At 34.5% G+C, this 25,120-nt stretch overlaps 1 protein-coding gene across 2 annotated transcripts in view; it reads right to left on the bottom strand.

The window, feature by feature from the left end:
* The window catches only part of Noc1 (Nucleolar complex protein 1), an 88,389-nt gene that overhangs the window by 20,635 nt on the left and 42,634 nt on the right, over positions 1-25,120 (bottom strand). For both annotated transcript variants that reach the window (XM_069841123.1, XM_069841124.1), the window contains exons 11-13: positions 20,793-21,057; positions 11,874-12,111; positions 8,699-8,877 (exon numbers count right to left, since the gene is read on the bottom strand). In XM_069841123.1, coding sequence (XP_069697224.1) covers positions 8,699-8,877; positions 11,874-12,111; positions 20,793-21,057 — 682 coding nt within the window. The remainder of the gene's footprint in view (positions 1-8,698; positions 8,878-11,873; positions 12,112-20,792; positions 21,058-25,120) is intronic.

Here is a 25,120-nt window from a genome sequence, read left to right as displayed (position 1 = left end):
ACTATTTACAATATTTTAATTGGCACGTTCACAAACATTGACTTTACTATTTACAATAGTTTGACACTGATGATTTTTATTTTGGAACAACTGGATAATACGCACAGTAGAGCAACGGTGACTACACTGGTCATAATACAATAGACGATCGAAATGATGGTAGTAAAATACGAGATTATATTCTTAAATAATTGACTCCACTAGTCCAAGCCCAAAGTTTACAGAGTATAATGGCGGTGTTTTGAATACACTGAAAGAAAATGCAAATGTAGTAAGATCTATGGTAGGTTATCACAACGAAACAAAGGAAAAAAAAGGTATGGTTTAGCGAATATCACTGAAATAAACGAAAGTAAATTTGCGGTTAATATTCGCCAAAGCGTTAACTACGTAATTATGACTGTGCTGCCATTCTATTTTTTGATCTAGAGAAAATACCTCATCATATAATATTTTTGTATTAGGGTATGGCCAGAAGAATTCTTTAGATCGAAATTGAAAGAAGAAAAATGTATGTACTTTTAAAGAAAGATATTTTGAAGAGAGTTAAAACATGGGTGACTTAGCCTGGACTACACATAAGCGAAGCAATATTTATTGGCACCATATTGTTAGTAACAAAATATATCATATTTATTGGCACCGTATTATTATACATCTGTCATCATAATAATTTCCCATCTAAAAGTCAATCTCTCTCTATACTTCACTCCCTCATAAACACGAGTTATTCTGTTGTTATGACTACATATACATAATGAGAATTTCAACCATTAAAAAAAGTCTTTCTCCCATTGTACATCTTATCCAATAGAAAACAGAGTTTACGTTCTCTTAAACTTTATAGCTTACATTACTCAGATTATTAAATTTCAGGGGAGTGGGAAACTGAAAGGTGAATTTTACCGTATGTTACAATCTCAGTGTCTAAAGTTTTTGACAAACAAAAGATATTCTAACGCTATAAGATAAGCAGGTTAGTACAAATTACAATATCTTGTAGCTAATTCGAGAGACAAATTTCACTGCACTCATCAATGTCACTTCTTTTATTTTTTAATACATTAGGCCTAAATAAAATGCCAAGGTGTTGTATGCCTGGCTGCAAATTCAATTACCAGAAGGGAACTTAGTGGTGATATTTACTTTTCCTTCCGGTGATGTAACAAAAAATTGGAGTAAGGTTAAGAAAATAGTATTTAAAATTAGCTTACGCATGTATCCATACGCATTTGTAAATTTACATTGCACTAAATTATTGTAATTCTCTACTGTAAAATGAATAACTCTGATTTGTTATTTCACTCTTTTTAAAGTCTTAATCTGTGTGTCCTTTACATGGCATTTGGGATTTTCGCTTTCTATCTCATTCCTAAAAAATTAAAACAGGGTCATTCATTTTACAAGGTTGTTTGTATTTTTATTACAATTTTTTTTTTTTTTGTTTCTTGCATGATATTTATTTTTTTATTTATTGTCACGAGATAAACATCTTTTGACTTGTCTATTCTTTGACTCTAAGAGTCTCCTTTGGGAATTACTAAAGCGGAAATAAATATATTAATATAAATTTAAAGTTTAAAAATATGGATCTCATAATAAAGAATTTCCAGTATCTAACAATAATGTTAATTCGCTTAAGGAAGAAAATTAATTGGTCACAAATAGGCTTAATATGTCAGACGCTTGCCCATAAGTTTTATTTTATTATTATTATAATTATTCGTTGTTTCTAAAATTCATTTTCCCTAATAAAGGATTATTATTACATAAGGGTAGTCTACTGAGAGGAAATTTTTGTAGAATAACTTTACAGCATATTTAAATAACTTGAAAGCTTCTCGCTGAATAAAGAGACACATGAATATCACTTTATTAATGACTTTATCGCTGATCATTGCTTGCTATTATTATTATTATTATTATTATTATTATTATTACTATTATTGAAAAATTATGAAATGTATATAAAAAAGATTATACAGGTTTTCCTATGTGTGATTTAAAAACAATAAAATACCAGATTGTGCCGTGTTCGAATGCAACAATTATGCGAAGAAAACCAAAGCAGAGAAGTCAAATACTTTCAGTTTACAAGAAAAGATGACATGGCTACAATATGTAAACGAAATGGCAAACATACTGACACACTGCACATCACAGTGAGACATATAGCCACCCAGTGTCGCTATGTCTGGCAACCCAGCAGCAGTATTTGTTGCAAAAGAAATGGACCCAGACCCATTCGAGTTGCGACACGACCTTGGAATGCGCCTAACAAGCCACATTTACTGCTCCGTGTGGCTGCTTGCATTTAACTCAATGCAGTCTATAATTCCAGCTACATTTGTCGCAGAAAACCTGTGACAAATGTAGTTCGTGTGGCCGTACCCTTAGGCCTACATACGAGTAATATGTAAATGAGTACATGGAGAATGAAATGAAATCTTGCGTTTAAATAAACAAGTTTTGTCACGTGCGGCTCATGACAGAAACAGTTTGGATGTGAGATGATAACTGTGCATGCGCAGATTTGTTTAGTAAAAATCTAAACTAACCAAACCTAACCTTCGTAAATGCAAGATGTCTGACTGGAAAAAGAAGAAAATAAGAAAAATAGCAGTATTTAATGCTAACATCAATATATTTGAAAATATTGATAAGGAACAATATAATTCTAATGAGAATATATTTCAAAATACTTTTAAAGAACAACATAATCCTAACCAGAGTATATTTCAAAATATTAATAAGCCTTATCACCGTCCGCGTGTCTAATTTAGACTAATATGTGTATCTGCTCATCAAACTCTACCTAAGCTTGTCGCTACCAGTGGTGCTATCTGCTAGTAATGTTCAGAATGAAAGAGGCAGAAAGAGAGAAAAAATTTCTCCTAATGGTGCCACAGGCCAACGTTATGACCTTATTTTGGCGATTGTGTATTTAGTTCTATTTGGTCATAACTGTAATGACACGGTTGAAAGCTACCACAGCTAATTCTCCAGTTTACCATCTATTTTCAACTATCACATTTACAAACACTGTGTTTACTATCTTAATATATAAAAGTGAATGTGGGTATGTATGGATGTATGTATGTGTGTGCGTATGTTCTCTTTACAAATCTACACGCTTCGACTGATATGTGACAAAGTTTGTACATTTAACCTTCATAACCTTCATAAATGGACATTAAATTAATTGAAAATATAAAAAATGAAAATAAATACATCAAATATTCATATATAATATTAAAATGCAAAATATTCTAGAGTCAATTGTTCTTTATTATTGTCTGTTGTATTCAACATCGACTTTCACTAGGCCATGAAAATTGTAATACGAAATTAAATTACATTGTTGATACATCATGAAGGCTAAAATCTAGAAGACAATTAATACAATAAGTATATTTACACAGTCCAGGACCGTATTATGAATTTCTCGATGCAGTTGTACATAGTGAGCAGGCTGTGTTTATCCAACTGAATTTTTTGAAACCATAAGGATTGCTATCATATAATTGAATACTTAATATTGAATCACCAATATTATTATTGCGAAAAATATTGACCCACCAAAATTATGCAATGGAATGAGAATTGGTGAGAAAAAACTCATGAAAAACATAATAGAAGTGACAATATTAACTATCAAAACGAAAGATGTTTTTATCCCATGTATTCCTATGATCAATCAATCAATTTAGGGCATTTCAAAACCTAAGAGGTTTTTAGCCTCATTCATGATATATCGCCATTTGTCTCTGTTCTCTGCATCTTCTTGTCCTCCCAATGTAGAAAGATAATCATATACTTGGTCCTGCCAATGGAGACGAGGTCTACCAAGAGGTCTCTTACATCTTGGAAAATAGTCGAAAGCTTTTCGTAGATGAGAGTCTTCATCATGCCATAGAACATGTCCAAGCCAACGTAGTCTTCGACTTTTTATTAAGGCTATTATGTCCGGATCTTTATAAATATCCCTCAGATCCCTATGTTCAAAATTCTCCATGTGTTATTTTCTTGAATGGGACCAAAAATCTTCCTCAAGATTTTGTTCTCAAAAGTAAGAAGGGATTTTGTTGTTATTTTTGTTAATATCCAAGTTTCACAGCAATATAGGAGAGTTGGTAGGATTATTGTTTTATAGCGTCTTAATTTTGATGATCTAGAAAGGAGTTTGGAACTAAGCAATTTATGAAGGGAGTAATAACACTTATTTGCCGTAATGAGTCTATGTTCAATTTCTGTCCCAAATAAGCCTGTTTCATTAATTATACTTCCTAAGTATTTAAATTCAGTAACTTTTTGAAACTCTCAATCATCTATTATAAGTGACTCTCTATTATTTGAGGTACGTGATATATTCATGTATTTAGTTTTATCAGAATTAATTTTTAACCCTGTTATTCTTGTTTCTTCTACTAAGAGTCTAAACAGTTTAATGATATCATCTTCTGTTTGTCCTAGAAGGACAATATCATCAGCATATGCTAATAAATTAATTTTGCCATTGCCCAATGAAATTCCAATATTTCCATTCCTAAGTTTCTGTAATGCCTTTTCTAAGACAAAATTAAAAAGTATGGGTGACAAACCATCTCCCTGTCTCACTCCAGACTGAACTTCAAAACTATCTGAAATAACAGTTAAAACTTTAATTTTACATTTCGAATTATTCATGCATTCCTTTATTAATTGTATTAATTTTTGTGGTATTCCAAACTCTGTCAAAACTGACCATAAATATTTTCTCCTCACAGTATCATAAGCTTTTTCAAAATCAACAAAAAGCAAATGTAAATCCTTTCCAAATTCCCAGTTTTTAGAAACAAGTTGTTGAAGAATGAAAATCTGATCACATGTTGATCTTCCTTGTGTGAAACCTGCTTGATGATCCTTAATATTCTCTGAGATGTATAGTTTAATTCTGTTTAATAAAATATGGGATAAAATTTTATACAAATTGTCTAGTAAAGCAATCCCTCTATAATTTTCACATTTACTTGTATCCCCCTTTTTATGAATTGGGACAATCAATGCTGTTTTCCAGGCTTCCGGAATTTTTCCATATTTCCAAATTTCTGAAATTAAAATAAGTAATTTTTTCATCAAAATTTGTCCTCCATATTTGATTTGTTCAGCAGTAATTCCATCTTCTCCAGCTGCTTTTCCAGATTTCAAATGTTGGACAGCCATTTCAATGTCTATAAGGTCTGGTTCGTCTATTAATGGTTGGACATTGTATGTGTCATACTGATCAAAATTGTCTTTAGCAATATGCGAATGATTTAATAGCCTTTCAAAACATTTTTTTCCAAATATCAAGGGATTTTTTTTTTTCAAAAATTAAATTATCAAATGTAGCCTATCTTTAATTCCTAGAAGTTTGGGAGTATAACCTTTTTTACATGATTTTATTATTCTGAAGAAATCTTTGATGTTATTATTTAATCTGTTCCTTTCCATTTCTTCCAATTTTCCATTCAAGTAATTTCTTTTGGCTTTTCTTAATATTTTATTAGTTTGTCTGTTTACTAGGGTATATTAATCTTCATTAGTTACTGTGTTTACGTTTAGAAATTTATTTTTAGCCTTCTTTCTTAATTTTATTGCCTCTTCACATTCCAAGGTAAACCAAGGTTTTGTGAAGTTATTATTATTTACTGTATTAATCTCCTCCATTGTTTCTGTTATAATTTTGGTAATGTTATTCTGTAAATTCTCAGTATCGTCATTAATGTGGTCATTGCTTTCATTTACATCTGTAGTGTTTAGAATATTAAATCTGTTTTCTAATTTAATTTTGTATTCAGTTCTAACATTGTCATTTTTGAATATATTTGCATTGAATTTTTTTAATAACAGATACTGTTTGAGTGTTTTTCACAATAATTCTCTGTCTCACTTTAACATATACCAAATAATGATCAGATCCATATTCTGCTTCCCTGAAAGTTCTACAATCAGTTATATTTCTATAATGCCTTTTATCAATTAATTCCTATGATACCCACTAAAATGCCTTTCGATTTTAAGTAACTCCAATTTCAATGCGACTAGCATTTGTGTGGCCATTTATTAAAATGAAGCTCAAGGACATTCGCTCATAATTGCAGACATTAACTTAAAAACTGCGTGTTTTTCACATTCTGAACTATATTTTATACAAAGGAGTGAAAAAAAAAAAAAAAAAAAAAAAAAAAAAATTACACATATCAAAAAGCACTTCAATGATACTTTTGTCATACTGCTAATGTAGTATGTGACTGTACGTAAGTCCACTGAAAATAACACTGTATTAATTGTAAAATATACGTAGACTATTGTTATTCACGTCCGAAAATTTATTACTGCGAAATTCTATCAGTATAATCACATTGTCAATGTAGTATGTCATGCATTGTGGAAATAACAATCTCTTAATTTCTAAAATACTGGCATATGTTTCTCAGAATATTAGTCTTTATGTTAAAAAATGAATTATTGTGAGTCTTTATTGCACTTATTATGTGTATAAAAATAACATAATTAATATGTTCTGAATTTGTGAGATACAATTTCTCATGTCATAATTAAAAAAAACTTGATATTATATAAGCGGGCGTACAGTAATCAAGGAGTAAAAAAATCTTCCAATATAAATTAAATTATATACATATAGGCTATATTCATTCTTTGATACAACCGAGAAATTTTGGCTCACAATGACACCCACGGGTTCAGGCTGGGAACAAGGAAATTCCCTGTTCATCGTCAGCTATCTCTGAAATTTAAGTGAAAGCATACATAGACATGAAGTTACGTGAAATGTAGATCAGCACACAATATATCAATGTACAGATCTTATAATTACTTTATCTCTGCTTCTGTGCAACGTCACATTTGCGGTGAGGAGGAAAGGAGATGGCAGAAAGGTTGTAATGATTTTTAACATGCTGACTCCCACGACTAAGATAAACCATTTGAAATTTGACAGTCACTGACTGGCAGAGATAAAATATAAGATCTGTAGAAAATTGAGTTAATGTTACGTGGGTGAATAGGGACCGAGGAGTGTGTTTTTGTTTTGCTGAACTTTAAGGCAATACTGGAAGTGTGCTGCGGACAAGAAAGATTGGGTGAGAGCTGTAAGAGAGGCCAGGGTTCCTTCATGGACTCTGGCACCAGGAGAATCATCATCATCATCATCATCATCATCATCATCATCATCATCATCATCATCATCAATGGCACGACAGCCCTTCATGGGCCCTGGGCTTCTTCATAAGTTTTCGCCATTCCTCCCTAACCAATGCCAAACTTCTCCAATTTCTAAAACCCTAAGTCTTGATGTCATCCATCACACAGTCTTCCCATCTCAATCTCGGTCTCCTAACCTTCCTTCTTTCCATCAGAATAAATTTAAAAACTCTCTTCGCAACTCTATCATCTTGCATTCTCACAACATGCCCAGCCCAATCCAATCTTCTTATTTTTATGAATTTAACAATGTCCGGCTCATTATATAATCTGTACAGTTCGAAATTATGGAGAATGAAAATCAAAGCAATGCTAACTCACTTAAAGTTTGTGTGGCTGTAGCCTGTAAATATTTCATTTGGTTTTATTTTATGTATAGTTTGATTTTTTTATAATTTTATTTGCATTTCTGGTGATGTGGAAGAGAAGGTATGATGGCCTTAACTATGCCAGAAAAAAAAACGCACGCATGCACACACAAATTAAATTTAAAAACATTTGAACGTTTGGACGTGATAAAATGTTTTCTTTCGCTGCCAGACCTACAGTTGTTTTAAATTGAGTTAATCCTTTCAGGCTAAAATAATTCATGTAAATGATACTATGTAAAGATTTCAACTTTATGGACGAGGAAATCTTAGTAAAGACAATTCGTTTTGGTTGTCTATAGTTGAGTTTCTGAGATTTCCGAAAAGTCTAACAACCAGTTTAATTTAAAAAAAGAAGCGAAAAGGACAACCCGGGCAATGCTGGGTGCTTTCAGCTAGTTTACAATATTTTCAACACTGATGTACACTATTTACAATGCCTTTTCCTAGTTCTTTCAATAATAATCTGCCCTTTGCCTTTCTTAACCATTGTTTGCCCATCTCTTTCGCATACCAGCACTAATATTGGGCTATTATGAAACCATTGAACTTCTCTCTCTTTGGATATACTTAAAAAAAATGCATAAAATGTGAAAACAGACATCCGAGCAAGTTACGAGGTTTTGGAATTTAAGTGAAGATAATGAATCCTCACTTTTTAATTTGGGAGCTTTCCATTAACACTTATGAACAGATTTAAGAATTTCCTTGAATTTACTGCCGGTAACTTCATTGGAATTCAGAACACTTCTCACTTATCATGATCTCATGAAACAAGTGAGATTCAACAATCTTTGATCTGGTAATAGCAGTTTCCTTCATGCTTTAAAAACATTTTCAGCATAGCCTGCAATATTGCCAATGTAGCGATTTTCAACAACAACTGTGAGATTGATATTTATGAAACAGCAGTTGATATTAACAGTTTTGTTTTTTCAGACACTAATTTTTTAATTTGGGACAAAAACATGTCCCGAAGACCTCTTTTGGGGCAACAGGACACACATTAGCGAAAGAAAGGATGTCCCCATATTTTACTACTGATACCTATTATCACAGTGAAGAGTAGCATTATTTTTACTAACCATTCTTCTTAGAATTTGCTGATCTGGCCAAGTCTTCTGCAAAGTCAAGTTGATTTCCTTTCTCCATTATGCTCTCCAACATCTCATTGAACTCTTCACTGGCTACACTGGAAGCATCACTCTCACCAGTGTCCTCTGTCTTCACTTTCACTTTTCCCTCCATCTTCTTACGTAGATATCTGCAAGAAATCAAAACAATATCAAAACAATATCAAGTATTTAAGAAGAGAAGAAAATTCATTCTACTCATCCTTTCATCTATTTATGTATGTCTCCATTTCTGTCTACAATCATCCACCTATTCATTCATTCATTCATTCATTCATTCATTCATTCATTTGTCCCTCCCAGCCATCAGGTCCATTCATGTGTCCATTTGTCAGTCCATTTGCAATCTCCTAATCATCACCATGTCTGTCAATTTTTTGTAAGCACTGTGTGGTTTTGTAATAGATGCTATTGAACTAACACTTTAGAAAATAAACTTGATAAAAATGAACTGTAACAACTGTGGAATGATAATTATGAAAATGAAAACAATGTTTTGAATATTATTAACTTATAACAATATAGAAAACAACAAATTAGAAAACACAATGACAACATGAGCCAATATAAATTTACAAGATAGAGATCACCTATCATAGAACAATTAATCTATTTTCATGATCATGCCCTAATAATAATTATTATTATCTTAATAGTTGTATCACACATAATAATTGCAATAGTTTTTAATAAATATATTAACCGATTTTTGTTTAGTTACATGAATAACAAAACTTCACTAAAGAATTACATGAAACTTAAAACTGTATAGATTAAAGAACCATATGTAGAATTAGTTTTGTATGGATTATGTTAGGAGTGTGGAAACTGAATGGTTTCAGGGGTAATATGGAAAATAACATATGTATGTTATGTAGCAAAAAGAAGATATGAAACATATACTGTTAACATGTGTTAAGAGAGATTGGACTGAATGCAACTTTATGAGAAAGGAATGACATTTCAATATTGAAATTGTATTAGCCAAAATATCAAGAATTACAAATGAACACAAATCCTTAGGAAAGCATGACAAAAGCAAATGAGGGAAATAAACAAGTTAAAAGAGATGTAAAATAAATTTTAAAATATGTGTGTGCATATAATGTAAGCAGACTTAGTTATGTATGTATAAAATTGTCTGCTGCTAAGTGAATGATAGCTGTATTATGACCAGAGATCATTATAATGCACTGCAACCAAATAAAAAAAAACAGATCCTCCTCTTATTTCCTTATGTGAATATAGTGAAGCCTCGAGCCATCATTTTTTTGGGGAACAGGGAACAAAAACGATAAACACAGGAAAACATGAAAATTGCCGTATTTTGGCGTATAATAGGCGCATCAGAATTATATACGCATCCCACTGTTCCCTAGACAATTTAAGGGAGAATTATCCACATAATTGGTGCATTTAATTTTTAACCAATATCTTAAATAATGTACAATCATAATGGATATGTCTCATAAACTTTATTCTTGTTTGTAAACTTGCAATAAAAAGTCTATTGTTTGCATTTAAATAGGGTATAAAATTAACAAGTGAATGATTATTGACTGCACCTTTATTAGGATACTAAGTACACTACTTCTTGCTGAAAAAGTCTTTGATTATCTTTCGTTTCGTTCATATTTTACACCTGAATTCTATAGTGAATTTCAGATTAGAACAATTCTGAGGTAAACAGGAACATGGAGTTTTACCACCTTCCACAACATTGTACCAAGTCATGTGTGTGATGAGGATGACATATGCGCTAGAAATTAGTTCGCAATTCCTTACAAGATGTTGGTTGTTACTGATAACTTAGACAGAAATTAAGTATGTTAAAATCATGAATCCAGATTCGTAATACGTTCAGAATGCAGATATGTGTTAGGACATACCACAAATCCATCCTCACAAAGCTAATACTACTATTTAAACCAGATGGGCTTCCGTTAGCCCATACTGTTGCCTTCCACGCAACTAAAACCTGCATCACAAATTAGGCCTATACCATATCACACGAAAATAATGCCAAGACTTGTCTAGCTCTTTAGTAACCTTCCAAAGATACTTCTCCTGTAAGTGTTTAAGCATATAAACATGTACAAACATAAACAATGTACAGAAACACTTGCCACTGTGGAGATCAGTGTCTGTGTTGTAGCACAACTGACTCTAAATAAGTTGTAGCATTAAGGCAACAAATCTCATTAGGTAAGACGACTGCGTAATAAATTCCATAATAGTATCAAGTGTTTATTTACCTCCACATCATTCGGACTAATCAATAAGTTACTAAAAATTGCATTTTCTTCTAGAACCGTAAAGTGGGGTGATTTTGAATGCCGAGGTGACTTTGAACAGTAATTTAGCGCCTTTCTAAATTAAATGCTGTACCCAATTGCGAAAGAACTGAACTAGTTTATTGACAACTTAAACAGTTTTTATCACAATTGGGTACAGCATTTAATTTAGAAAGGTGCTAAATTACTGTTCAAAGTCACCCCTCTTTACAGAATCTAATGTCTGTCTTCATAGCACAGATCACACACATAGTAACTAATTTTCGCATTAACAGACTATACCAAATGCACATGGAGAGTTCGTGCACTGCACTAAGATGACGAATCACATTACATATCATGGGACCATAATACATTTCATCTTGCATTTCTTCGTATCTCTGTGAAGTTTAGCACAGTCTTGGAATCGCTATCTTCTTGCTGCAGAGATAATAATGTAGAAAAAAAAGTTCACCCTTTTAAAGGAAAATAAAATTATTCATGCGGGAAAATATTCTGTCGAGGCAGTGATTTCTCAACGATCAATGTGATAAAACGACAGTTCGAGGAACGAGGAAATCGGGAAAAAAATAGCGTTATTTAGATGGGACTATTTTCAGGACCAAAAAAAAGTGGACAAAAAAGATGGGAAAACGACGACATGGGAACGATGCATCGAGGTTCCACTATATACAATTACTTATTCAGGAAGAGTGAATCTGATTTTTCAATAAGTAAAGCTACCCTCATAACTTGACATTAAGATTATGTGACAATTCTTACTTTCCTCAATACAAACAGTTGGTTTCCCTTGTCAATAAAACTGAATTATACTCTAAGCTTACAATACCCACCTGTACATGAAGAGTTCATCCACTGGGATCCTTGCTTCACTTTCATTCAAGTAACTGGCACTGTCAACAGGAAGAGATCTGATGCCTGATGGCACATACATCTTTTTACGAGAAAACTTTGAATTCTTTGAAGCTTCTTCTTTCAATTTCTTTTTAGGATTTTTGAACACAAATCGATCAAGAAATCTGTTGAGAGTAAAATCTTGAAGAGGATCTCCTGAGTACCTAATAACTTCACCTAAAATAAAAGAATAAACTATGAATCCAGATGCAAGAGGTTTGTTGAAAACCTGGACAGAATGACTTGGTTATTAGGAATCGCAAGATGTTAAAAAAAACACACATGCGCATGAACGAGTATTCACACACAACATACTATGACAGTAAAACCGCCCTAGTTCAGACCATTTGAGACTGAGAGTTGTCATGATTAGCAAAAGTTCGAATTTACAGTAATAAAGACAGATGATGATAGAGTACAATACCTGTTTTCGTATTAGAAGTATTCTTTGGTTAAAAATTATTAATTTTGTGGTTTATTGCACATATCCTCACTGCAAGTTCATGCATGTAAATTCATATGCAGGAATTTTCTTACTGTCATTCTGTTAAATAAAATCGATGATACAATTCGTGTTTTTAACCTAAACATCATTTTTGAGATTCAGATATCAGTACCCCATCTTCACATACATCATTAGTCTCTCCAGCCTCGTTTATACTACCCACAATTTCTTATTCATTATGTGATAGCCTGGACCACCTTTATCATTGTCGAGTCAGCCCTCAAACTTCTCTACTGGAATGAATCTTTCATCATACCTGATCAGTATTTCATGGTATAGTCCTGTCGCTCTAATTTCCGGCAGCCAATTGCGTTGCAGGTCGGCTACATTTAAACGTGTATGTCTTGTGATTCGCTGAGGAAGACGTTATTCATTTCTTAAGGTTCGATAAATACTTAATATAATCGCCCGCCATTTTGGCTCTTTCGTTGGCATTCGCAGAAAGCACACGAAGACGTTATTTGCTGAATTACAGTGCGTTTGATTTATTATCATAGGAGCTATGACATGATAATGTTTAACGGTGTGGCAAATAGATTCCTCGTATGGTAGCTCAGCAACAAAAGAACAAAAATGGCGAACGATACTACCTACCTAGACTCTATAGAGCCTTCACTTCCTAAGATGTAAGCAAAGAGGAGGAGTCACGCCGGGAATAACAGCGTCGCGACTATAGTTCTTGATTTCAATTTCTTCTCTCTCGAGTTTCTGTATGAAATTTTATTTCTTCAAAAGCATATCCAGATTAAACATAATCTGGTTTAATGGAGTTTTATTATATTACAGTGTAGGTTCCAGTTCTGTAGTCTTTCTGTGCAGGGTAGGGATGATCTGGACAAGTGGCGGACTTGAACACACATTTTAATGCACTACTATAAATATTGTTTGCACAGTTTCTTCTCCTCCATGGAAGAAAATATTCACCAGAAGTTCTGTTCAATGTAAGAGCAAATCATCCCTCTGTCCATCTATCCATCCATCACATTACATTATGCATATGCATATATATATACACAGTAAAACCCCATTTTAACGTTCTTATTTTTAAGGAATAATCTGTTAAGTTCAGCCAAATTATGCCATAAGAATAATGTAATTAATTTCCGCTTTTAAGGAAACCGGTTTAAGAAAAATCCTGCTTTTAAGGAATAGTGTACTTTTCAAGTGAATTTTGTGATAATGAAGCCTAAGTATAGAATCGACTTCCAATAATAAATAGTACTAGCATATTCGATAGTGCATCGCAATTGATAGCAATGCAGTGTCATTATTCTTTATGGTCTTGCTTTGTGGTTCCTTTGCTTGCTTAGTTCTCGTGAGTTGTGTGGATCCTTTTTCCAAGTTTTTTGTTAGTTTATGTACCATTATAAATGGAAGAAATTAACTGTTGGATGGAAAGTGGAAATAATAAGGGAGGTCGAGGCTGTAGTCTATTCAGGTTTTGTTTTTCACGAGAAATGAGGAGTATTTTGATTGGTGTTCATTATAGACGCCTGTTGCTAGTAGCCAGAGTTGGGGTGTAGTCAATATATACTGCAGGGTTGTGTCTTCTGCAACCGGTACTGATGATTTTAATTTACTTCTTTTGTGGTTTATGGATGGACGGTGTAGAAGAATGTGTTCCAGATCTCCATCATGATTATTGCACCACAGACAAGAGGATTATCAGAAAGGTGAAATCGGTGTAGGTACAATTGTGTGACAATGTGACCTGTTCTGGCTCTTGTTAAAAATGTTTGAACATGTCTGGGCAAGTTTTTGTACATTTCCAGATCATTTGGTTTCTTTTGTACAGATTGTAAAATTTTTCCTTTGTCAGAAGAGAGCCAATTGTTGATCCATAGGTTTATAAAATGAGGCTTTACTGAAGCAAAAGCACTGGATAGAGATATCACTTGAAGAGGTCTTGGTTGCAAATATGATGCCTGTTTTGCAACTTTACCAACTTTCTCATTTCCTTCCAGGTATACCACAATGACTAGGTATCCATTGAAATGTCATTTTCTTTTGGAGTTTTTTTAGTTTACTTAGTTGTTTCTCAATTGAATAGCCCCCATGGAGTCGGTGAGTATGCAAATAGATTTTTCAGAAATTTGAGTAACACACTGAAGAGCAGCATCAATAGCTAGCAATTCAGTGTCAAGACTGGAGGAGGATGAACATGGTATGAAATAACTTTCTTGATATCTTGGAAGATAATACCCTGCTCCTGATGTCCCATTATTAGGATTTAGAGATCCATCTATATAAATTTGAAGGTATCCTTATATGTGCTGCAGAGTAGTTCCATGGCATCTAACTTAAGAATGTATGGAGGATTATTTTTGGAATGATTTCCTGGAATTTGTATGCTATGTTCTGGAATCACCCATTTCCATGGAGGAATTTCGTTCACAACTGGAGTTTTAGCCACGCTCTCAGACTCATTACTGGTGGAATCAAAACAACTCCAATAGATTCTATGAGATTCCTCACTAATATTAACAGCATCAAAATGACAATAGAAGAAAAAGCACTGATTCAATATGAAAAACTTATTAGATTACCAGGAAACAATTGGCATTCATACAGTCCTCTCTGTAGATTGAAAACTCAAAAAAATTTCATATCCATTGTTCAAGAATTAAAACAGAAAATCAATATCCCGAATTTAAAAGAAAACTTACAAATTAAACCAAACCCTTTAACTCTATTAAATATGGAATATAATCTAAATTTAATAGAAGAAATACTGAAATCAGAAGTAAACACTGAAATACTAAAACAATTGTCTTTAGAGACAATTAAAGAGACAATTAATATTAGATACCCTCCACAAAACTGGCTTCATTTATACACTGACGGATCCTTGATCTCCAGAGTACAAGGTGCCGGTGCAGGTGTTACGTGCTGTCTCTTCTCACTTTATAGATCTCTTGGGTATGGAACAACAAGTTTTGATGGAGAAATCATTGCAATAAGTGAATGTCTCAGGAATCTTCTATGCCACATCAGTAAATTTAAAAATGCAGTTATATTGTCAGACTCCAAAGCAGCTATTCTATAATAGTCTCTAAACACACACCTTCATCTCAAACAGCAGAAATAACTAAAATGCTCTCTCAATTAATATCACTCAATAAAAGAATTGTATTCCAATGGATACCATCCCATTGTGGAATCCTGGGAAACGAGAATGCGGATGCTTTAGCAAAGAAGGGCAGCACTGCTACTTATAGACCTGTTACTAAATCTACATATTACTCTGTAAAAAGATTTATTAAATCTACATACTTAGACTTCAACAAACAAAATTTGATAACACAATCCCAAGGGAAAAAATGGAACTCTCTGCATCAAAATCTACAGTTAATTCCCGATTTACCAAGAAAATCGTCTGTATCTGCATTTAGATTGGCAACAGGCCATGATTGTTTGGCCAAACACCTGCATAGAATTGAAATATATCAGTCCCCTAACTGTCCATTGTGCAACTCAAACCAAGAAATGGATTCGGAACACCTCAAAATCTGTGCTTCAGTGGCTGGTCATGATAATATCTTTGAAAAATATTGGAGTGCAAGAGGTCAAATGACGACGACGACGACGACGACGACGACGACGACGACGACGACGACGACGACGACGACGACGACGACGACGACGACGACGACGACGACGACGACGACGACGACGACGACGACGACGACGACGACGACGACGACGACGACGACGACGACGACGACGACGACGACGACGACGACGACGACGACGACGACGACGACGACGACGACGACGACGACGACGACGACGACGACGACGACGACGACGACGACGACGACGACGACGACGACGACGACGACGACGACGACGACGACGACGACGACGACGACGACGACGACGACGACGACGACGACGACGACGACGACGACGACGACGACGACGACGACGACGACGACGACGACGACGACGACGACGACGACGACGACGACGACGACGACGACGACGACGACGACGACGACGACGACGACGACGACGACGACGACGACGACGACGACGACGACGACGACGACGACGACGACGACGACGACGACGACGACGACGACGACGACGACGACGACGACGACGACGACGACGACGACGACGACGACGACGACGACGACGACGACGACGACGACGACGACGACGACGACGACGACGACGACGACGACGACGACGACGACGACGACGACGACGACGACGACGACGACGACGACGACGACGACGACGACGACGACGACGACGACGACGACGACGACGACGACGACGACGACGACGACGACGACGACGACGACGACGACGACGACGACGACGACGACGACGACGACGACGACGACGACGACGACGACGACGACGACGACGACGACGACGACGACGACGACGACGACGACGACGACGACGACGACGACGACGACGACGACGACGACGACGACGACGACGACGACGACTGGAGTTTTAGCAATGAGTGTGTCTGTGATATAGATTGGTATTTCTTATTTATTTTATAGAAATTACACAGGATATTATCTGACAGTTTGAAGAACATCTGAGGTCTGGATGAGGCTTGCAATTTTAAATATATTTTTAGATCCTTTTGTAATGCATAGTGTCTGATTGGTTGAATATTACATTCAATTTCTAGGGCAACAATTGATGTGGTTTTTGGTACTCCTAGGCATAATCTTAAGGCTGACTTGTGAAGCACCTAAATTTTTTTGTAGATGAGTTGCTGATGCTCCTCCCCATATTTCACAACCATAGGTCAATTTTGATCGTATATACGCATTATAAAACAGATGCATTGCCGTGATATCTGATATTTAAAGAAAGTAACTTAAGGTGCAGGAACATGAAATATGAATGCAAAATTAAAATCGAAGTTGCAGTCAACAGACATGAATATTTTTAGAGAGAGCAGCACAATGCTCTAAACTTAACAGAATTAGAAATGATACAAAAAGAGAAAGGATAAACTTTAAAAATTCTAATATACAGTAAATGAAAACTAAACAATCACAACAGTTTGGGCATGTGAAAAGAATGAATGGATAAATAGGTTACCAAAAAGGAATTTACATTGGGTCCCAACTAGGAAGAAAACATGGCTGGAGGGTGTTATTGACATAATAAAAGCGAGAGGATTACAGGATAGTGACTGTAGAGATAGGAATAAAGGGAAGAAGAAAATTTCGATTTCATAAAGAATTGGACATGAGAAAATGTATTAGTCACATTTAAAACGTGTAAGTTATATCTGTAGTGCTCGGGAAAAGAGACACAAGTCCATTTCCACAAACCTTTTTTGATAATATGACAACTTACGGAACATCTGTTCGCTTGGAAAAAAATACATAGGTATTCCTCCCATTACAATAATTCATACAGAAAAAAATCAAATCGACATAAACCAGTGTAAGTTGTCAATAAATGATCAAAAAAGGTTTGTGAAAACTGACTTATGTCACTTTTCCCAAGCACTGCAGAGATGTGTGTGTGTGTGTGTGTGCATTGAAACTGACGATTTTCTTAATTAAGAAATGACATGATAAAAAGTAAAAGAATCCACAAACAGTCACTAAGGCAGACTGGAAATATGGAGACAGAGTTAAATATTTTCTGTTCAGAATTAGAGGTGATGTCAGCATCATTTTGGAAAGATTTTGTGCTCAATTTTATAAGAGGCAGAGTTGTAATCTGATCTGTTCTAGATGTTATTTCATAAATTCTGTTTTCACCTGGGTTTGAACCCAGAATCTGCTATTCTATAGTCTGCTGCTATACTATTAAGGACTGTCTCAACTCTAATATGACATTAGGTATGTTCATTTAAATGTTAAAAGCAATTAGTATGCTAAATAGTATAGATGTTAAAAAACGAAATTTCATTTAGTACAGACACAGAATTACATACATACATTCATTCGTTCATAATTTTCTGCCCAAGAGCAGGTCTTTCATTGCAAACCCATCATTCTCCAATCTTTCCTATTTTCTGCCTTCCCATTAGTCTCCTCATATGATCCATATCTTAATGTCGTCTGTCATCTGATATCTTCTTCTGCCCTGAACTCTTCTCCCGTTCACCATTTCTTCCAGTGCATCCTTCAGTAGGCAGTTTCTTCTTAGCCAGTGACCCAGCCAACTTTTTTTTTCTCTTCCTGATCAGCTTCAGCATTATTTTTTCTTCACCCACTCTTTCTAGCACAACTTCATTTCTTATTCTGATTGTCCATTTCACATTCTTCCTTCTTCTTCATATCCACATTTAAAATGATTCTAGTCGTTTCTCTTCATTTTATGCCAAGAAATATCCCGAGATGCTCTATTTTGGTCTCAAAGTAAACATTTTAACTCTTCAAATAACAATTTTAATAAAAGGGCAGTAATAGATTTTATTGATATACATGCTTCACATTCAACTTAAATTATAGTAAGGGGCAAGAGCCGAAATTTGTAATGTTATACAAGCATTTGCTAGTCAGTACAATGTACAGAGATGCTTGGCATTCATTAGCATGCTCCACTGGGCTGTCGGCTTTTTCGCAAGTCCCTTTGAATGTTACATTACAAATCATGCTTTGAGCAGTGTACAGCTTACACTGTACAATGTTGTCTTCCAGCCCATCTGAAGTGGTCGTGTTGTAGCAAATGTTTAGTTTCATTTAATTTTGTGTAAAACACATTTATTTGCAGAAAATTACAGGAATAATCCCATTCTGTCAAATACCCACGATCTACAACATTATAACAAACTGAACCATGCTGCCAATTTAGCGACTTTTTTTGCTAAATCTGGCGAATTTTAACTGTTTTTCAGCGACAATTTCTTTAACTTTTCTATTGATTAAATAGGGATTTAGCGACTTTTTCACCAGCATCTAATGACAAAAATAAAACTTTCTCTATAGATAATAAGCAATATACTGACTTTGAGCTACTGTAGCTTCAGTTGGAAACACTGAACTTAAGACTTAAGACTAATGGGTATCTATACATCAGTGGCGACCGGTGAGGCATTCTGGTAGTGGTGCCAAAAATGGAAAAAAAAAATAAATAAATAAATAAAAAAATAAATGGTTGCACGCAAATCACCCAAGTAAAAGATAATCACAGCTCACATTTACATTATGTTATATAAAACACATTAATTAAACCGGCTATTTTACCAGGTGTGCAGTTAATAATGCATCTAGTAACAGTTACAATAACATTTCCGAAACTGATAACGAAATTTAAAAATACAAATAATGCAAAACTTTCTCAGTATTATTAAGTCAAATACAAATAATTTTTATAACCAGTAAAATTACTGGCAAAAACACACGAGATGAATAAATGAACATGTTTGCACTTTATTTAAACAGGCCGATGAATCCAAGGCAGTAGCCTGAATAACACATGTTCATGTCCTGCACAGATCTCATGTAGTATTAACAAAAGCATCAACATTAGCAACAGTGTAGTGATATTTAGTTGCCGCGAAATAAAACAAATATTACACAAAATTAACAAATAGTGTTACATAATATGAAAAAAAAAAAAAAACATATATCTTTCTAAAAAGAACCACGACTAACTACCTCTGCATTCAATATAGTTAAATGGATAATCATTTACACATTCAAATCCTAGTTGTGTGCATTAGTTTTGAATTAGTAACATTACATTAAGATTTGGCATGGAACTTTAACTTGTATTTTCCTGAAAGCCTGCGGTTGATGGTTCCCTTCCTAACGTCTCCAACAACCCTGCCACCTAGCGAAATTTCTACATTACTGCGCTCTAGCGGGCAAAATGTTAACTACTGAGTCAAATTGAATTCAGCTCAGTGTCTGCCATAAGAAACGCATATAAACTAGAATCAGTAGCCTTTTGTACAGTGTTATATGGACGCAGACAGTGGCACACCGAACTGGCTCCAACGTTCCAAAAAACGCTGCAAGAGTGCACCCCAATCTGTGTGCTTGCTCGTTCAGATGAAATACAAATAAAATGTGTAGAAATAAACGATTACAACTCCTTTTTAGAATATTATATTTTGTTTCTTTCACTGGTGGTGCCATGGGACACTGGCACTGCCCCAAAATCCGCCCCTGCTATATATTTTAAAAAATTACTGTAAACTGGTAGATGAGTCAGCTGATGCATAAAAACGCAAAGTAACTGCTAATGTCCTACATCGCAATAAGTACTTCTGAGCCGAGCATTCAAAGTGAGCATTTGCAGCAGTGACATCACTTTGTAACCTAGCATTTACAATGCTCAGCTCCAATCAGTAGCTGTCTTTATGGCCGACGTAAACAAATATTGCAGTACTACACAATTGTGATCTTACCTCGCAGTATCTTATTGACAAATAAGGTGACAGTTGGATGATAATGCTGACTCAGAGTCAGAAGCTCGGTGTACACACAGTTTTCTCCACCAGCAAAGGATGGGTTCCTATGATAAGGGTCATAGACAGCCAAGTTCCTTCTCTTTTTGTCTCCAGCATTCTCACAATGATACCAGGTTGGAACTGGAACTTTTTCTTCAACACACTCTTCAGTCTCTTCCTTTCCACTGATTTCTTCTTGAAGACCTACAGCATCTTCTGAATTCTGTGAAACATAACATATTTATACAGAACGAAACTTCTACTCTTATTACAAAGATAAGGTAACAAGAGCTCTCACAAGTGACATATCCCAGGCCGCAGCAGCAGACCAGAGCTGTATATGTTGTAACACGTTTGCATGTTAGTAACTCAAAGACCTGCTGATTTTTAAGTAAATGATTTCATTAAGAGTACCTGAACATAACACACAAGGATGAAAAAGGTCACTCACGCCGCCATCGCTGAATGCAGCCAGAAATGGCGCTTCTGAACTGTGTTGGTAAATCAATTAGAGCATTGTTGGCAATCTTAAATAAAGGGTGTCTAATTCGTATAGGTTTATTCATTAATTTATTTGTCGTAGTGGTCCTTTTGAAATATTTGTAATTTTTACTACTACAATTAGTGTTAAAAATAAATGAGGCAAGTATAATTGTAATTAAATTTGTTGGTTGATTATATAATTTTCTTAACGAATTTATGATTTCATTTTGTTTATTATAGATGTTTTCTGGATTATAATTTCTATATTATTAATGGTTACATCCATCTTAATAATTAGCAGTAATACTAAAATAGTAATAATTATAATTATTACTATTTTAGTATTACTACTAATTCCTTCGTACAGCCCTGACATGGAACCCAGTGATTTCCATCTCTTTGGGCCGTTGAAGAAGCACCTGGATGGAAGCGATTCAATACTGATACAGTTGTTCAGCAAGCCATCATGTCATAGCTTCAGGAACTTGACGCACATTTCTTCTATCCCAGCATCGATGTCTTGGTATATCGTTGAAACAAGTGTTTGGACAAGCACGTTGACTATGTTGAAAAGTAATGCATACCAGTGCCCTACTACTGTATCTGCCTGTGAAATGAGAGCTCTTGTTACCTGACTTTCTGAAGCACATTCGTAGTAGAGCCCACATTTCTAAGTTTTAAACTTGTCCCTCCCATCCCACTCCTTTACTTACAACTTCTACAATAATTTGAAAGTACTTTTCCCTTTCATGTACTCTGAAGTCAAATATGTGTATCCTATTGAACATAAAAACAGAGCTAAATTAAACTTTAAAACTGGGTTGCAAGGAGTAGTGAAATGGTTTTCATAATTTCTTCTGCTTAATTCCCACCTTCCTGTGGTGCAACCTGTTTTTAACAAACAAGGCTCTGGAGACTGAGTCACAGTGATATCAAAAATGTGGAAATGCTATTTCAGCATGCTGACCTGCCATGGCATGTATAAGCGGTTCTCTGACAATCCTCCCAGCTAAGTCATATGGACCCACTAACCCAGGACTTGCAATTGGCTTCTAGTATGAGCGTTTTACCCATATGGGCAAATTAAAACAGATTTGTTCCCTGCGGGAAGAATTGCTACCCCTCTCTAAGGTACCAGTAAAGAGGGCAAAGTAGGGAGTTCATTTCATACAGATACTCTAAGGATGTCGCAAAGCAGAAACCTGGAACTGACTTTAACAATGACTGGGAATTGTTATTCTTTTTTTGAAGAATCATAGTAGGGAGATGGACAGTGTCTTGTTTATAAAACATGTCAGGTGCAGAAAATATCATTTAAAGCGGTGTTATGATGTGTTCCGTGCTGAAAAATATAAAGATATCGTTAGTGATGAAAGGATGAATATACTCACTGTACTAAGTGAGGACGTAAAGCTAAGTGGTAAAAAAAAAATAAAATAAAACCATCTGCCCTTCAATAAGGGGGACCACAAGGATCCGGAAAACAAATATATATATATATATATATATAAATAAAAGTTTACAATCAAACAACGAAAATACATAATTACAATAAATTTCAAAACAAAATTAAAGTGAATCATATTACTTGAAATAGAGATGAAATTGCAAAATTTGAATTGAGTCCTTTGGAATTTCTGTAAGCATTTTCTCAACACTGTAAAATGTGAATCCCTTTGATTTTAAAAGCTTACAGGTATATTTGAGGATGGTACCACAAAGTCCAAAAAGAAGTCCGTGTACTGACCATCGATTAGTCATGATGTTATACTGCTTGCTAAAATAAGGAATGCAAGGTTCATAGATGATTCTCTTTTCATCATCAGTAAGTTCTGGCTGTTGCGGATCTCTTTCAAATCCAATAGTCGGGTCTAGTATTGTTCCTATGTTCTTTTTTCTATCAATAACAATATCTGCTCGTCTTGTTGAATTATCTTCCGAGAAAGTATATTTAATGTGTTAACAATCTTAAGTTCGATCCTGAAGCATAATATCGAGAACAAAAAGAATGAAGACAAATTAAGAGCAAGTGTCACGGATTGCACTTCGTAGGTTAAGAGCTGTAGAGGGGCTTGCTGTATCAAAGTTCATTACACCATCCACTGGAAATATTATTAAAAGTCAGAGGAAAAAAGAAATCTAAGACCTTTTTAAATCTGTTTTTTTTTTTTTTTTTTGGCAATAAGATATATTTATTATTATTTTGTATTATGATTTTCAAAAATGTTGCTATGTATGAAATTTATGTATTTGTTCCTGTTGTGTTAATTATTTTTACTATAATGTGCTTGTTTGCTAGGTATGCTTACGTTGTTTATGAAGTTTTAGATTTACAAACTGTGATGTATGTATGTATGTATGTATGTATGTATGTATGTATGTATGTATGCATTTATTAACACTGCAATTGGGTATACACCCGGTGGTAGTGATATATATATATATAGTGATGATGTTTTCTTTGACAAGAAATTTAATGTAAAAGCTGTGATTTGTTTACTACCACTACCACTACCACTACTATTATTATTTAAGCATAGTAAAGAGTATTATAATTTCATACAAGTAGAATAAACAGGTTTCGTTACTGTTAATTTAGTTTGTTTCTCTAGTTACTGCTTATTTTATTAGTTACGTACAGTTTATTTACAATCACACAAGCAGTGATACTACTGGTAAGATATAAGCATGACCTTCCACCACCGCACCGCTAATGTACAGCCCTAGTCCACGTCACCACTCAACTGTGTTCCTGTATGGACACACTCCAGTTCTGTACTGCCAAAGTGGGGAGCATTCCTTACTAACCAATGAAAGGTGTGGTCCTCCAAACAGTTTCGGGGTTGTGGGTAGGTGATATAATTGCCATAATATAAAAATATGGTGCCTATGTTGGAATGGAATGGAATTTGAGAGGGACACTATGGCTCAGCTCTATTGCTCTAACCCTCAAGCTAGACACATTCCCACATTCACACCGGCTGACTAAACTAATATAATGTATAATAAGTTTTAATTAAACCATCTATGTTTATCTTATGTTACAATAGTGAATTTTTACATTTATTAATTTTTCACATTAAAGTTTTCAGTACGTAGGTGTACCATCTTCAGATGTATATATATGATACTAATTAGAAACCTTGCCAATTGGCGTGTGTATCGTGAACTTCAGTGATTTGTGTGTGTGCTTGATGCACTTATCCATGATATATTATAATTATTACCTTATGATTGCCTTGCGACACTTGATATGCTAATAAATAGTAAAAACTAAACTTTTGATTTTAAAAAACTAAGTTTGTTTGAATCAATGTTTAAAACCAATATTTAAAAACAAAATTATTTAAAACAAATATAGCAACGACCAATGTGCCTTTTAAATATTGGTTTTAAACATTGATTCAAACAAACTTAGTTTTTTAAAATTAAAAGTTTAGTTTTTACTATTTATTAGCATATCAAGTGTCGCAAGGCAATCATAAGGTAATAATTATAATATATCATGGATAAGTGCATCAAGCACACACACAAATCACTGAAGTTCACGATACACACGCCAATTGGCAAGGTTTCTAATTAGTATCATATATATACATCTGAAGATGGTACATCTACGTACCGAAAACGTTAATGTGAAAAATTAATAAATATAAAAATTCACTATTGTAACATAAGATAAGCATACATGGTTTAATTAAAACTTATTATACATTATATTATTGTGAGCTTATCGGAAAACAAAAATGAAATTGACTACACTAAGGTTCACTGCATCATACCCAGGTTTCGAGCAGGCAATC

Source organism: Periplaneta americana, chromosome 12, assembly GCF_040183065.1.
Source record: "Periplaneta americana isolate PAMFEO1 chromosome 12, P.americana_PAMFEO1_priV1, whole genome shotgun sequence".
Classification (NCBI taxonomy): Eukaryota; Metazoa; Arthropoda; class Insecta; order Blattodea; family Blattidae; genus Periplaneta; species Periplaneta americana.
Note: the sequence above shows the minus strand (reverse complement) of the source record. Positions and strands in the feature narration are given on the sequence as shown.